This window comes from Paraphaeosphaeria sporulosa (assembly GCF_001642045.1).
Source record: "Paraphaeosphaeria sporulosa strain AP3s5-JAC2a unplaced genomic scaffold CC84scaffold_2, whole genome shotgun sequence".
In the NCBI taxonomy this organism is placed as follows: domain Eukaryota; kingdom Fungi; phylum Ascomycota; class Dothideomycetes; order Pleosporales; family Didymosphaeriaceae; genus Paraphaeosphaeria; species Paraphaeosphaeria sporulosa.
This window is the reverse complement of record NW_017253361.1, coordinates 2,740,548-2,756,401: the sequence shown is the minus strand read 5'-3', so window position 1 is coordinate 2,756,401 and position 15,854 is coordinate 2,740,548. Positions and strand designations below refer to the sequence as shown.

Genomic DNA, 15,854 nt, shown 5'->3' with positions numbered 1-15,854 from the left:
AGCATTTTCGAGTAATTATTGGAGTGTACCTATGTACTTATTAGCGCGAATTAGAAGGAGGACAGCGAATAGGCGCGCACGGATCGAAAACCGTAGGGCTGTTCCGCAGGTTTCTCGGAAGGCAACAACCGCGTGGGACAGCTGCAAGAGGTCCGAATAAAGTAAATTTTGGCGTGTACACAGGAAACACGCCACCGCATTCAAGAAATTAGAAGAGGCGTAGCTAGACTATCGAAGTGGGTTAAAATTGCAAAGAAGGCTCATTAGGGCTTCTACTAGTGATCAGCGGCGTGTGTGCTATACGCAAATGATCAAGGTACCATATATATCTATGTTATGTGCTACCACGCTTCAATCTGGAAGTAACAGCCAACACGAACATTTATGTATACCTCTTGATCCACATGCAAAGCATAACATGAAGCCAGGTGAGAAGCTAAGCATTCTGTGTGATGAAATTTTCATCAGTGCTGTCACACCCACCAAGGCACCACCAGCTGTCATCAACATGTGTAAGAGACTTCACACATGCGGATATATTCCATGAAAAGTCTCCAAATTATTCTCGTGGCGTTTTCCTTGCTCGTTCATCACACTCGAAATCCATGTGCTGCACTCAGCCAGCGCTCATCCAGCAGCGCGCTGACCCTCCTCAAAATCCTGCTGCCGCCTAGAACCGCCTGGAAGGTTTGCACACGAGTCGCCGCTGGCATGAATAGAAAATTGAGTAACCCGCGCGTCTGCGTTGGGCCAGACTTATCGTCAGACGTGCCTTCCGAAAACTGTGGCCAGTCGAATGGATCCTTGAGGAGGGCGAGAATGACCTGTGCAGCGAAAGTATTGAGACCTGCGCGACGGAGGAAAATTTCCCACTGCCTATGTTAGAGATGATATGCAACATCAGCGTAAGATACTTACAGTAGTCTGGTCAGGGAGAAGCTTGATATCACCGATGTCATGGGAACCATGAGGCAAGCCGAACTTTGCCATCTCAATCACGACCGACCGTGCAAGTGCCTGTTCTCCACCCGGGATGTATCGAACGAGCACTTCGCCATCCAATTTTGCGGCAATCTTCTCGTACTCGGTGACGGCTTCCTGGTCCCTGCGATCTGAACATGGACCAAAGCTCTGTTGCTCCAGCTCTCGGCTTAGCCCTTCGCTAACCAAGACTACAAGTCGTTCATACACATCCTTGAGTGAAACCATTCGCTCCTTGACTGGTGAGCGCTCTGGCTGCCCAGGAAGAGCGCGCTGCTTCAATTGCTGCAATGTCGTCAACATGAGGCCCGTCGAAGGCGACAAGATGAGGTCTGCTTCTTTGCTCACTGCAATTTGCAAGTCGAAGTCCCGACACACAAATTCTGCGTCCGGATACAGTGTCTCAATCTGCTTTGAAAGACTTCGCCGCTGCAGTAAAGTGGACGAAATGACGAATGAGCAAGGAGGCATGGATTCAGGTAGTGGTGGTAAATTGAGTGGCCTCCGCACTGGTTCTGGGGCGTTTTGAGAATCAACTTTTGACAGCCCATTCTCATCATTACGTGCCTGTTTGGTAGGTCGGATAGGCGAACGGAGCGGGGGCTCTGGAGGTCGCTTTGCTAGAGGCTCGTTCCTTCCTATCGTGTTCGGCTTTACAGTCATTCCTTGTAACACTATGAAATTGTCTAGAGCACTAGATGCGGAGAACTTGCCGCCAAATATGAGACTCTGATCTTTGTCCCATTCTTGTATAGACTTATTGCGCATGGAATCGAGTTGAAGGTCCTTCTGCCGGACTTCGATTGCACGCGGCGAAGCGTTTGCACCCGACCCCGACGACTCGGTCCTCCAATGATGGCTCTCAATTAGATCGTGTCGAGGTTTCAGAGTTCCAGCGACGGCTGTGAGCGCTGATAGCTTTGGTTGGGACGAGTAACCGTGATTACCGACGACCTCTTGCAGTTTGAGCTGTTGTTTTCTAACCAAGAAATTCATATCCGTGAGCTCTCCTAGATCGGCAGGCGTCAAGAATTCTTCACCATGTTCCTCATCTTCAAGTATAAGGAGGCCGTCCCTCTTCCACATGCCAGTAGAGCTCGTAGCGATCTCGCCCACAGCCACTTCGGCGAGCATCTTGGTCAATGTGTCCTCTCCGTGAAGCTGCTCTTCGGTCGAGACTATTCCTAACTCATACGGGAAGGGCGCCAACGGGAGCGTTCTCTCAAGCTCCGACACTCCATGCCATGATGTTGCTGATTTCATGTAGTTGCCTTTTACCCATAAAAGGAATCGCGCTTGTGCATCAATTTCTGACTCAGATCTATCTCTGCGAGAAAATTCATCCCAAGGTGCGATCGGAAGTCGAAAATCAACATGCGGGACAGGCATCCTCTTGGTGGTATCAGCTTCCGAGAGCTTCTCATTCTCGACTCTCCACTTAGCGTCTTCTGCAGCAGGTTCAATGATGTCTTTGAAGAAGGCGTAGTCATCCTCCGGACTGAGGATGTCGTTGCCGTTCTCAAACTTGGAAGGAAGTTCTGGATCGCCTTCACGGGAGGAATGGGCTTCTTGGGAGTTGCCATCCCCATGTTCATATCCCATTGAGACATTGGGAATATACTCGACAAGCATCTCCGCGAAGGCAACCGTCTTTAACTTTTTCGCCGGTGATTCGGAGAACATGAGCGGGGTGAGCGGTCCTTCGATCTTCAGATAAGCTGCTCTACGTTTCGTAGAAGGTGAATTGGCATCGCCCAGTGACGGTTCATATTCGCCAGGATCGAGCATGTCCAGCAGCAGAGTGGTATCGCTTCCATCAGAATCACGTCGCATAAGTGCATCTGCAGCCATGAGCTGCTCTTCCAAGGCCTTTGCCTCTGCGGTAGTTGAGTTTGAATCATCTGAGATAAGCCCGAGACGATTTCCAGGTGAAGAAGGTATGTAGGGAGTCAATGGTGGCGTTAATGGAAGCAAGGGCGGGGTAACAGGCTGAGTCGCGGTGTTCTGCTCCTCTTAGTATGCGACTCGTAGCGCTGTATCTCACTCACTTTCCGATAGCTTAAAGCCTCCTGTTTGATGTTTTCGGAATCCTCGAGCAAATGAAAGTCCTTGATGGCGTTCTGGAGATGCAGCAGTGTTTCCCGCGACACTCCCAGCTTTTCGCTCTTCGCTCGATCAGTACACTGTGCTGGATACCCAGAGTACCTCGACGGCCATTCAAGGCCTTCTTCGTTCTCTTCATCAATCGGTACAAGCGGTATCTTGAGGTCATCAAAGCTAGGCATCACCGCGCTGCCGAATTCCAGCAAGTCTAGTTCGTTGTCAGTCCGAAGAATTGGGACCTCCAGTTTGAGGTTGAGGATTCTCATTTTTTCATTCGCTAACAGTGGTAAGTCATGCGGCGCTGCTGCCAGAGAAATCGCGGATTTGAGTATCATCGCAGCTTCCTTGGTGACAGCGAATCGCTCCCTTTTTAGCTCGTCTGCCGGATTAGTGAGCGCGAGAACATCTTTAGGATCCTGAAGATCCCGATCAAAAGTCTCATCCGAGATCGAGACGTTGTTGTAGCATTGTGGCAGCTCATGTGTGAAATCGCTGCAGAGGCCGTGAAAGCGCGCGTATTCAAGCACGGTCGGTTCGTGCTCGATCACATCCAACTCCAGATCGAGCTCCATCGTGAATTTCCACGTCTGGTAATTGCACACCAGTGCAGTCACTTAGCTCCGATGATCGTGAGTTCGGTGAGCTTGGGAGACGCGGACAGGCAACTGAGGAAAGCGCGACGAACATGCACGTGATCAACTGTTGAGGCAGCCGCGAAAGCATTGCGCGTCCTTTCCTACTTCAGCTATGCATTCAGGTCTATTAATCGGGTCTGTTAATCGGAGCTCGTGATATCCATGCCTTTCATACCAGCCTGTGGAAACCTAAAGCTGCGCACATCGGTCTGGGTGGAGGTGCAGGTGTAACGAGTTTCACATCCCGGATTCATGCGATCACTGTTAGATGGTAAACCACTCCGCCACGCCGTGTCACAGAGTGCTACATCACGCATCGGAGCACAGTAATGCCTTGCAACAGATCTGTATTTCCGTCTGCCCAATCTGGCCTTCTCGCCCATGCCATGTATCTGCTGTCTATTCTCAAGCACTCCGGCCTTCAGAGATAAGAAATTATTATGTACAGAACGGTTGCCCTTCAGGCCAAGCATATCGACAGTGAACACGCAATGCAACTCCGCTAAATGACAAGTACATGTTCGCACACCTGGGTTTCTAGTATACCCGTCTATGCAACCGGAGGCTTCTCGCCGAAACCAAGCGACTGATTGCCGCCGTTGAAGGCAACAAACTGCGCCTTAAACATGGTGTCACCGTAGATCTGAAGCCCAGCGCCGGAGTTACCCTGCACACCACCGAAGCAAGTAGTGTTGGCCTTGTCAACAGTGGCGAAGGTGATCTGGTTGCCGGGGATCTTGGCCATGTAAGAGTCGCCGATGGCCACGGATATGTCGGGAAGAGCGGCGTCGCAGGGGTAGATGAAACCACCAACCTGAGCATTAAGCTGTGCGCCCTTGACCTGGGAGTAGTATGCCTCGGCAACCTGCTGGTCGACAAGGAGGAGAGAAGTACCAGTGTCGGCAATGGCCTGGGAAGCAGTCGGGTTGTCGACAATCTGGTTACCAACAGCGAACTTGGCGGACGGGAATTGCCAGAAACCGGAAGATGCGTTGACGGGAATCCATGCCATCTCGCCCTGGAACTTGGTGGCATCGATCTTACCGAACTCGTAGACACCGGTGCCATCAGGGTCGAGGTCGGCAGTGAAGACGGGCAGGTCAAGTTGACCCATGACGTTGTCGAAGAAGGTCTTCTGGGGAGTCTTCTTGGTGCCGTCATTGACAGTGTTGAGCTTCGAGAAAGCAAGTCCAACGAGACCGTCAGTGTTGGTGTCCTGGACAAAGGATTGCGAAACAGCGTTGGCAACCTCGACAGCCTGGTTCTGAACCGTCACGCCACCAATGGTAACAGCGTCAGTACCAACGGTTCCGGCAGCACCTGATCCGTCACCGTAGGAGATCTGGAACTTGGCACCAGTCATCTGCTTGAAGGTAGCCGACTTTGTCTTGTCATAAACGCTGTGACCGGTAGTTGCCTTCGCAGGCAGGTCGGTGCTGAAAACCCAGCTGCAAATTGTTAGCTCTATAATCAATACAAATGGGGTTAACTTACAGGTCAGAAGAGCCGGAGTCGAAGTCCAAGTTAAGGGTCTGGCCACCAATGTCGACAGGCGAGAGAAAAAGAGCAGCATTCTCTCCAGGGTTGGCAGCGACAGTGCCAGTTCCATTGCTCGAAGCATTGGATGCCTTGATGTCAAGGCCGGTGAGCGTTCCAGTCTTCTCCTGCGCAATGAATCCACCCTTGAGGTTGTATTTGTTGAACACCTTTCGCACGGCAGCTCCTCCATCGAGACCACGAGCGTGGACAGGTGTGTTGATGTATCGAGGGACCTTGAAGGACCTCTTCTTTATTCTGGCTGGTGCCGGAGCCGCCCAAACCAAGGCCGCCAAGAGAGTGACGAAAAAGATGATGCGGAGGGTTGCCATGTTGGAGTAAATGCTGACCGGCAGCCGACGGAAAAGAAGGTAGGGGTAATGAGAATGGAAATGAAGGGAAGGAGAGAAGAGTAAGAAGGTACTCTCTCGTGTAGAAGGGAAAGGCTCGGCCTGGAGGTGGAGAGGAAACAGAGCGGCAAAGCTCTGCTTAAAAGAAAGAAGACGAAGTTGCAAAGATGGCTCGGAAGGAACGTCAGGAGCAATCCCGATGAAACTCGATTCTAAGACACATTCTGACGCATGAACGAGCAATCAAGAGTTAGGCGAGAACGTGAAGCCGGACACCAAATCGGGACTGGCGGTGCAGAAGCATTTGCAAACAGAGGCGTCGTGTGCCGCCGCCTTCTGCCACCCTGGCGTTGATCATGCTAAGCATTCGTAAGACGGTGAAGCAGGTAGGCAAAATCTAGTTAGTTGATTACCATAATCGGCGTCGTGACCTGTGAGCGGGCGCTTGATTGGATGACAAGAGACGAGTACCCGCGACGGATTTTCCGCCTCATACGCGTTCTGCTTTATGCCATGGGGTTGGTGTTGAAGAAATGTGGAGTCGATTGGTGCGGGAATAAAACAGGGGCTGAAAGCTTAGCAACTCTGTTTCAGCATTGGGGCCGCGCCACCGAAGCCCATTGATGCTACAGAGACGTGAGCAATTATTATGCCACTCGAAATACACCTTTGGATCTGGAAAGCTCAAGGTTGGGTTGTATCTTTGAACGCTAACAAACCGCTCTTAGACAATCGATGGAGACGTAGCGGAAAGGCGGCCGCTGTGTGGCGTTTCAAGCTCGTCACGCCTCTGGACATGCGAAACGCCCGCCTCCTTTGGGGCAACGACAAGGCTAAGTTTGACAAGTCTTCACGGCAAGCAAATCAAGCATTCGCCTCAGGCACACGCACCCCGCAAGCGCCTGGAACACGTTTCGCCTAGACCAACGTCCAGTGCGCAGCGGCTGCACGGCTCCACATAGTCAGCCTCAGGGAAACGAGATCGTAAGAGTCTCGGCGGCTCGCCGTTTGAGAGCATGAGTGTTTGTCGCTTCATACCACGTTTCGGGAAACATATGACCGGGGCGCGCATGCTTCTACATCCGGGGAGGGCTAGTTGGACAGTCGTCCTGCCGCAACGAATCGAGCGCTGTTCTTCACTTCGGACCGTACAGACCCGGGTTGACAGTTCCTGGGACTCTATTTTGGGGGAGTATCGTGTGCGATCTAATGCGTCTGAAAAGCTTGATGGATGTTTGAGCGTTTGATGGCGGAGGACAACTGCAAGGATTAAGCGGAGCAGTGTTGTGCAAAGCGCACATGGTGATAGAACTGGAGTGACGGCCGAGAACGTGCGGAAGGCGCAACGCACAGACGAGAACAGGCCTTCGCTTGCGTTCATCATGCACGCACGGAGTATCAGTCATGGGCCGAAGAGCCTTTCTGTACCGACAGCATTTCATTGTTCCTCCATTCACAGCAATTTCTCCTTTCTTCATTGCCGCGGACCGGTGGAATTTGATGAAGCAGTGAAACACTCAGCCAGAACGATAACGTTGATCAAGTCGGTGGCAGGTTCATCGATTCTCCCACCCGTTGGTCTCCAAAGCCATTGTTCAAGCATGACTCAATGATCGTGCAGAATGCTGGATCCCTCTGCTCAATATGGCAACCCAGAGAATGGAGTCGAAATCTACTGATCCAAGCAAGATGCGCAGAACATATGGTCTTCTCTATAGCATAAGCGGCGCACAAAGATCTCCTTCCCATGAATCATGTAAAACCGTACATTATCAGTACACCCAACATTCATGCTCATTCTTTCCACAAACCCCACAACCCTAAAGTCTCGACGCCGGAACCGCCAACTTTGTCTTCCCCCTCCTATTCTTCGTCTTGGCGGCCGCACTCTCCGCCTCCTTATCTCTCGCCCCCCTCGCACCAACACTGTTCCTCTCTTCCCACAGCTCCGTCCCAACTCTATCAGCCAAGCTCAGCACTCTCGTCTGCACCGTCGCGCCGTCCCTCCGATTCTTCCCCTCTCTCCTCGAAATGCTAATCCTCTCCGCAAACGTCCACAACGGGCCTTCTGCCTTGACGCCGCCCTTCGCATCTCTCTCGGGCAGCCACTCACCCGCCAATCTGATTGTAGTAGGGGTATTCTTCTCCTTAGACTTTGCCACAAAAATCATGCCATCCTCTTCAAACCGCTGATACGTGTTCTTCAGCGTCTCTTTGTTCACGGCTTCGAAGTATGAAAGATCGCCCTGGTGGTACAGCGTCTTGCCTAGGACCTGCGCCACATCCTGCACGTTCTTCATCGGCAGCCAGCTCTCCTTTGCTTCGACGCCCACGGGCGGTGTCAGCATCAGCAGGCTGATTGCACCTAGCCATGCCGCTTCGATAAACGGCCATATGAGGAAGCAGTAGAAATCGAAGTTCTCGCGGCCTTGCTCGCGCTCCTGGTCGCTTAGCTCGACCCATTCCACGACTTCGCTGTCGTTTGGATCTCGTGTGACTTTAATGACGTTGTCTGCTTCGAGGAGTGCGAGAGTCTTGGCGAGGTTGAAATCCAGGCCTTCGGTTGGGAAGATGAACTCGCCACGGAAAAGTTGCGAGAGGAACGATACTTGATCGCGGAGGGCGGCGAAGGAGATGCGTTGTTGGGAGGGAGAGCCACCTTGTTTGACAGAGGTATATAGGGCGGCGGAGACGAGGGACTGGAGAATGAAGAGGTGTATGGTCATATTACGATAGAATGAGAGCTGGAATCTGCATATGAATATCAGTAAGAGCCCTCGTCGATCATGGAAATATGAAGGAATAAAGAAATGGGGATCGCGTACCTATCCACGGCATAGAAGGTATCTTCTGGTAGTCCAGGCACTAGCCCCACGAGTCCAGGACCAAGAACCTCGAGAGCCCTCTCTACCACCACACTGGTCGGTAGTCCGGCGAAATGTGCAACTCTACCACCTTGTGCCTTAACACGTTCGCTCAACCACTCCACTCTTCTGATCAATTCCGACTTGCCCACGCCTCGCCCTCGCAAGGTCAAGAGAACAGTACCAACAAGCGCGGTTGGCATCACAACCGAAACGTCATTGATCTCGCTCAGGACCTTAAAGCCCAGGGTGCGTAGTAAGCGTATCCGCTGATCCTTGTCATCAATCTGTTGTGGAAGCTTGTTAGCGCGCCCCTGCTGCTCGTCGATGAACTTTCGCAGAGACCATGGCTCATGGAAGCGGACATCTACACGACCCAACTTCAATGAAAGTATGGATGACGCCGAGAGGAAGTCTTTGAGGTTCTCCTTTGGTTTGGGCTGGCCCAGGAGTTCACTGATATATGATCTGCTCGCGGTTAGCACATGAGCATAGCATACGTATCCCGTACGGATTACTCACTCGACTTCGATGACCTTGTCATACTGGGTTGACACTGGGCAGATGATGGCATCGGCGACCCTGCCACTAGCAACGCTATCCAACATATAACTCAATATACCGAACTTAGGCGGCAACAGCTTGCCCGTGCGACTCCGCCCTCCCTCGACAAAACATTCTAAATTGAAACCGTTCTGTAGCAGTGTATCTATGTAGGCCTGAACCAGTGTTTGATAAAGCTGGTCGTTCGCAAAACTCCGCCGGATCCACATGGCACCCGCATGCTGCAAGAACGCTCCAACGACAGGGAAGTTCAAATTATCGCCGGCGACCACGGTAGGAAGTGCCAGTCCAAGGCGATAGCAAATTATCTGGAGGGAGACATAATCGACGTGCGAGCGATGGCAAGGGAGGAAGATGATGGCCTGCTTGGCTTTTGCTGCTTTTGCGGCGACGGCGCGTAGGCGGAGGACTTCTTCACTTGAAACGTGCACGCCCTGGTGGTATGCGCGGGTGAGAAGTTGCGTCGCGAGGTAGTACGCGCCGCGAATGAAGCGTTTCGACTCCATCTTGCAAATCATGTTGTCCGTCATTGTCTCGCAGACCTCCATGAGGCTCTCCTCGATCTGTATCTGCCGCCGCCGCTTCTTGTCACCGTTTCCAGCGCGGTCCTGTCCATTCATGACTTGCTCGCCGAGCAATCCCTCTTTGGCCTCCACCTCCACTCTGCGCTCCGCAAGATGGCGCACTTTGTTGACGAGCATGGGGTTGTTGAGCACCATGGACTTCATGTTTTCCGAGAAGCCGGAGTAAAAGATTGGTTGCCCGACAACATCGTCGTAGGAGCGCCATCCTGTGCCTGAGACGTGGAGTGAGACCTCGCGGATGAAGTCGAGGGGCGAGGAGCGGAAGCGCGCCATGCTGTTGATCACTTCGCGCTCCGAGGACTCATTGTAGCCGGCGGTGTGGAGGTGGACCTCATCGTCGGCGGTAATGCTAAGGTCGGGCGCTTGTTCTGCCGTCGAGCTCTTGTGCGATTTATATGTGGACGGCATGGCTGCGGCGGACAACGGGGGCGTTCGCGTTGGGTGGACTGTTTGCGGAGGGACTGGAGCAGGAAAAGCCGCTATGGGACGGCCATGGAGCGAGGTGCAGAAATTAGGGGCGCGGTCTGGGATGTAGGTCGTGCAATTGCGGTACTTCTGTTCGCCCACCGAGAGCGTCGACAACACGAGTGTGCGTCGGGCAAGCAGCGCGAGACGTTGATCGTCATCCCCATCCGAGCTTTGGATCGTCGGTCAGCTGCAGCCGAGGCACCTGCATTGTGGAGGCGCCACCACCTGCATCTCCTCCGTAGCGCAACCGTCACCGCACCATGCAAAGACCTGCTACACGCACGCATCTTTACTTTCTTTAGGCGCAAAGCGTTCTACACGTGCGACAGAAGACAAGATCAATAACCATAATGGCATTTGCTGCAGAGATAGCAGCATCAGTCCATTTCAAAAACTCGTACATGAATCTACAGTGAGAATGCAAGACCCAACTCCCGTACAAATGTCCAGTAACGCCGTGGTTGCTCTCCCAGTGAGCTCGAAACCATGTTCCCCAAGTTTCGCTAATCAGCCGATACTCCTTCTTTTTCTAGCAACAGCAACAACAGCAATAGTCAATAACACCAAGGCCAGAATCGGTCGAAGCCACCACCATATGGATTCGGAAACGGAGAGCGGGGCACTTGCAGCAATAAAAGTCAGGACTGTGTGCTGAAAGCGCAAGGGGTCGAAATCAAGTTCATTTGGGGGTCGTGATTGCTGCATGGGTGCCTGGGCCAAAAGACTAACTACGAAATTATTGCTCCTTTTCGTACCCTGCTGGTTTGTCCATTCCGTTGATTTCGTAGAAGCGAGCGGTGCCTGTGAATTTTTCATTAGTGAATTGAATCTGTCGCGGATGAAAATGAACCTACAGCTGTATCCATTCCAGTCAAAATTGTCCTTTGGGTTGCAAGAGCACTTGTGGTCCAAGCGGTACTGCTCGCCTGTCGGGCAGTGGGTGAAGGGAACGTGGTAGTAGGCAATGTCGTTGAAGAAATGGATTTCTTCCTTCTTGAGCATAAGAGCGGCCGCGATCGAGTGGACAGGCGCGTCGCCCCAGCGCTCGTAGAAGAAACCACCGGCATGGTCCAGAGAGGTGAAGTAGTCGATGTAGGCTTGAGAGCGGAGCCAGTTCAGGTTACCGATCTCGAAATTGGACCAGAAATGGCAGTGGTTGTACGTCTTCCCGTCATCCTCGCTGATCCACTTCATGGAGTTGCCGTCGACAACGTGCTGAGGGTACACGGAAGTGAAGTTCTTGACAGCATCCCACAGGGTGGGAATGGTCTCGACGTATTCGTACAAGCTGAGGGTGAAGCTGTACTTCTTCTTGTGATCGGCCATGAACTTGAAAGTGTCGTAGTCGATGTCGCAGAACAACTTGACGCTGGGCTCAACGCGCCAGTACCACTCGTAATCCAGCATCAAAGGGTGGCGGAAAAAGAAGCCGGATTCGTAACGGCACATGTGCCTGTAGCTGATGGAGTCGCCATAGATGATCTTCTTTTCCTTCATCTCCTCACGAACCTTGGCAGCGCGATCCTGGTCGATGAAGTCGGGGAACGACCAGTGCTCCTTGGGAATCTTGCCGTACTTGGCCGTGCCAGACACAAGCGCAGTGGTGATCTTCTTGAATTCGTCGTTGAAATCATCGTCGTTGAGGAAGACCCAGTCGTAGTGGAACTTGCGGTTGAAGCGGTCTTCAATGTGGCGGATGGATTCGGCGATATCCCAGATGTCTGAGTTGCGGGCAAGGGTCACAAAGGTTGCGTTCATGCGCTCGCCGCCGGCAGTGGCCGGAGGAAGTCCATTCTGAGTGTTGGGCGTGGTCGCGGTCGAGTCCTTGTCGGCGCCAGCCAGGGGTGCTGCTGGCTTATTTGTGGTCGGGTCCGCGACGGCACTCTGGTCGCCCTTGTATGAGGGCCATTGCGCGGATGGAACGGATGAGGAGGACGAGATGAAGAAGAGAAGAATGATGGCCTGATGCTGTTAGCGGATTGCGCATTTGTATGCGATGGGAGGAACATGCAACGAGAGCGAAGACGATGTAGCGCAGGTAGCGCTGCTGGCCGGCCATGGTGCTGCGGGCCTCCTGCTGCTGCGATTGCTGCTGCTGAGGAGTTGGGACCGACGGCTGGCTCTGGTGAGGCTGGCTCTTCTCCGACGTGGAGCCCTCCACCTTGACGACGATATGGGGGATGCGTGCGGCGAGCAGGGCAGCTTGAGGCTACGTCGTCGGTTGCGGAGCCAGAGCTGCTGCAACGGGCCTCCGTAGCACGTGTCAACGGGTTGGTGGCACAGCTGTCCTCGCACGAAAAGAACGGAGCGACCTCGACGGCTGCCTGTGTATTAGAAAGGATAAGGAGAAAGGCAACGGGGAATGGGCGAAGGGTGCAGCGGACCCGGCGCAATAAAGAATGTGAACTGCGAAATAGGAGGCCCGAGTAGCCGTTGGGGGAGAGGCTGACGCGAACGCCACGCAAGGATGGTGGGTGCTGGGCCCGCGTTGAGAGATGCCCTGACGCACGCCTTTGGGGGCCTGCGCGGCGACTGCGGGTGCCTTGCACAGGCCAGAGAAGCAAGTGAAGGTGCAGCCGTCCCGTTTGCGCACCTCCAGCCGACGACGCTGGCGTGGACGCGCGCAGGCGGGAGCACCTGCTGCAGTGCTGCAGTGCTGCAGCGCTGCATGGCGCGTCCAATTGCACGACCCCACCGTGACGCCCCGATGCGGCAAGGGCCGTTTGGAATAGTTGCAGCTGTCTGCGAAACATTGCCCTCTCGCCCACGACGCCTCCACCCCCGCTCGCTGTCGCCCCGTCCATCACTGTCTGCTGCGCGCCCGGGAAAGGTCATCATTGCAGCGCTCCGAGCCCGCTCGATGCGTCCGCCGCCGTCTACCTGTGCCCTCGCTACACGTCACTGCGCAACCCACCATCTCCAATACTAGTACTACCGCGACTCCCCTCGACAGCGCCCTCAGTCCCATCGACACCACCCGCCCCCGCCCGCCCCCGGGCACCGCCCACCATGTCCTTCTTTGGATTCGATGCCACGCTGCCGCGCGACAAGGGCCACTCCACCAACGCCCCCGGTTTCGGCCACCACGATGCCTTCGCCAGCCTCGGTGGAGGGGCAGCCGATGACGATGCGTATGTCTTGCTACGCGCACGCCCGGGACCCTGCTGATCATGTGTGAAGGATTGATTTCGAAGAGACGTACGATGGCCTAGGCGATCAGCTTGATGAGACCGACGACGCCTTCAATGACGACACTTTTGGCAGCGCCCCAGCTACCCAGCAGGACATCGGCCGCGATTTCGACTTCCACGGCCAGACGTCCAAGATTGCGAACACGCTGCAAGAAGAGCAGATGGTCTACCAAGCTCGCCATCCGGCACCCCAGCAGCAGATCCAGCAGCACGTCCAGCAGCAGAGGCCTCCCATTCCGCACGCTTCGAAGCCCACCAGGACCGGCTACGAGAGCTACCATGACCCCGACTATATCCCCCAGCTGGAGGCTCGCGCCGACATCTGGGGTCTTAAGCCCAAGCAGTCCTCTGCTCCCAAGCAATCAGAGCCGCAATATCAAGCTCCTGCGCCTTCAAGGAAGATGATGAGCCTGGACGAGGTCGAGGCCATGATGCGCAACCAGCCAGTGCAGGCGACACCACCACCTGCCCACCAGCACATGGCGCCCACCCAGCCTCCCATGCCCTCGCACTATCCGCAGTCCTTGCCTCACGGACAGCCGCTCTTCCCGGGCCAATTTCCACCGCAGATTATGCAGCGCCCCCAGCAGCACCCTCAGCAACACCATCAACATCAACCAGGCCAACCCGGTCCACGACAGCCGCAGGTTCACGCTGAACTGCCCGCTCAACCGGTCCACACCCAGCCACCGCAGCAACCTACGATATTGCAGCGACCGCGACAATCAAACGAAACTACGGCACAGCAGCAAAGACCCAACCAACCCCAAGGTCAGCCCCAAGGCCAGCCCCAGCGGCCGCCCTCTCAGCCCAGGCACATTCTGCAGAATCCCAATCGGCTTTCTGGGCATGGGCAGCCTGTTGCGCACTCTGGACACCCAGGAGCACGTGGTCCTCAGCCAGGCCACAACAGGGGTCCTTCGTACACGCCTATGGTCATTACCCATCCAGAGCAGCTTATGGCTTTGTCACAGGAGGAGCGTGACGCTTATATCGAAGCTGAGGCTAAACGTGCCAAGCGCAACCACAAGATCTCCTTGCTAGCCAAAGACAACGGCCTGATGACGCCTCAAGACAAGAACTTCATCACGCGCATTCAACTCCAACAGCTCATGACTGCGACTGGAAATTTGGATGAAAGAGGCCCTGAGGCTGCCATCGCCGAGGACTTCTATTATCACGTCATGAGCCAGATTCGCGGTGGTGCACGCCAAAATCCGCATCAGCCTGCAAACCAATTTGCCCAGACGTACCTGTTCCAGACGAACAGCAGATTCGGACCACGTAGGAACGGGCGCACTGGCGATAACCACATGCAGCGTATGGAGCAGCAGGTCCAGCGGGCAGTTGAGGCAGCAAAGGCGAAGCCTAAGGGCAAGCAGCTCGTCATCGAGGGCAGCCTGGGAAAGATTGCTTTCAGCAACGCGAAGACACCGAGACCGCTCCTCAACATCAAACGTCCAGAAACCGGAGACAAGCATCCCAAGAACCACAAGTCTTCTGTGGCTCATCGCAAGCAGACTCTGCGTAACATTGAGGCCATCTACATGACTTTGATGAGGATTGAGGATGTCGATCGAGCAATTCCCCCTCCCATCCGTGAGGACAGCTCGCCTGAGGCTATCCAAGCGCACATGGAGTGGCGCTCGAAGATCGAAACTCTGCGCAAGGAGCTCTGGCAAAATCTCAAGATTATGGAGCCCATCAACCCTCAGTAAGTTCCAACTGCCAGACTCTATCATGTATCAAGCTCACGCCAGAAAGGTCGCCCACTCCACACCCCTTTATTTCCATCTTGTCTCATGCAAAGGGGAAGAAGGCGATACAGCGAATCTTTCCTCACATCGACGAGCAAGAGCGCATTACGGTAGTCACTATGATCGTCGTGCACCTGGACCAGCTCTCCGTAGTGTCCCACGGAACTGCAACACCAGAGGAGCCCTTGAGCCCCGCCATGCGCGAGGAGATTGATCTGTTTCTTGGAACCGTCATCCCACCGCTGTTTGCTCATGTCTCCGAATCTCCGCTCAACATCATCATTGGCTTGCTTGGTCTAATCTTGGACAGAACGCATATGCATGTTGTCGCTCGCAGCAAGGTTGGCATGTCGCTCCTCACGATTCTTATCTCTCGCGCCGAACTTCTGAAGCAGTCCGCTCCAGAAGCTGTCACGGATTGGGAACAGTGGGCCGACCTTTACAACCGCCTGTTCGATGCTGTGGAGCCGGTTCTTCCTGTGATCTTCCCCGGTGGTATCAATGATACCGACGATATGTACATCTGGCAGTTCCTTGCTGCTATGGGTGTCGGAGCCAGTCCGGACCAGCAACAGAGACTTGTCATCGGCGTGAAGGACCGCGTTATGGAGACCGTGACGGTGAGCAAGGCTCTACCGGCTGAGATGGCAGGAGCTCGGCTTGCCAATGTCAACCTCTTTATGAGGGCTATTGGCTTGGATGTTGAGTTGCTTGGCTGAAAGAATTGAATGGACGAGTAAGAACCACCAAGAGACGTGGCACCCTGGTGGGCCGATTGTCACAGCAGAAGCAGGTGAGCTGAACAGTGGAAGAGAGCAAGT

General features: G+C 54.2%; 5 protein-coding genes across 5 annotated transcripts; 1 reads left to right on the top strand and 4 right to left on the bottom strand.

Moving 5' to 3' along the window:
- Nucleotides 1–590: 590 nt before the first annotated feature.
- On the bottom strand, nt 591–3,656 carry CC84DRAFT_1138602 (uncharacterized protein; the record flags this gene model as incomplete). The annotated part of the gene is made up of 4 exons (XM_018176199.1): nt 591–872; nt 919–2,505; nt 2,590–2,882; nt 3,026–3,656. The coding sequence occupies 4 exons, from the start codon at nt 3,654–3,656 to the stop codon at nt 591–593; spliced, it is 2,793 nt and encodes a 930-aa protein (XP_018040601.1).
- A 613-nt stretch (nt 3,657–4,269) lies between these two features.
- Nucleotides 4,270–5,587, bottom strand: CC84DRAFT_1213581 (acid protease; the record flags this gene model as incomplete). The annotated part of the gene is made up of 2 exons (XM_018182548.1): nt 4,270–5,167; nt 5,214–5,587. 2 exons carry the CDS (start codon nt 5,585–5,587, stop codon nt 4,270–4,272), a joined length of 1,272 nt encoding a protein of 423 aa, XP_018040600.1.
- A 1,629-nt stretch (nt 5,588–7,216) lies between these two features.
- On the bottom strand, nt 7,217–10,214 carry CC84DRAFT_1256107 (glycerol-3-phosphate acyltransferase-like protein). The gene is made up of 3 exons (XM_018184598.1): nt 8,992–10,214; nt 8,431–8,937; nt 7,217–8,356 (listed from the first exon to the last, which is right to left on the bottom strand). Exons 1-3 carry the CDS (start codon nt 10,023–10,025, stop codon nt 7,426–7,428), a joined length of 2,472 nt encoding a protein of 823 aa, XP_018040599.1. The 5' UTR covers nt 10,026–10,214; the 3' UTR covers nt 7,217–7,425.
- Nucleotides 10,215–10,821: 607 nt separating this feature from the next.
- Nucleotides 10,822–12,144, bottom strand: CC84DRAFT_1184329 (glycosyl transferase; the record flags this gene model as incomplete). The annotated part of the gene is made up of 3 exons (XM_018180741.1): nt 10,822–10,886; nt 10,940–12,047; nt 12,100–12,144. The coding sequence occupies 3 exons, from the start codon at nt 12,142–12,144 to the stop codon at nt 10,822–10,824; spliced, it is 1,218 nt and encodes a 405-aa protein (XP_018040598.1).
- Nucleotides 12,145–12,783: 639 nt separating this feature from the next.
- CC84DRAFT_1256105 (uncharacterized protein) lies at nt 12,784–15,752 on the top strand (the record flags this gene model as incomplete). The annotated part of the gene is made up of 3 exons (XM_018184597.1): nt 12,784–13,216; nt 13,266–14,990; nt 15,041–15,752. Exons 1-3 carry the CDS (start codon nt 13,095–13,097, stop codon nt 15,750–15,752), a joined length of 2,559 nt encoding a protein of 852 aa, XP_018040597.1. The 5' UTR covers nt 12,784–13,094.
- Between the last annotated feature and the right edge of the window lie 102 nt (nt 15,753–15,854).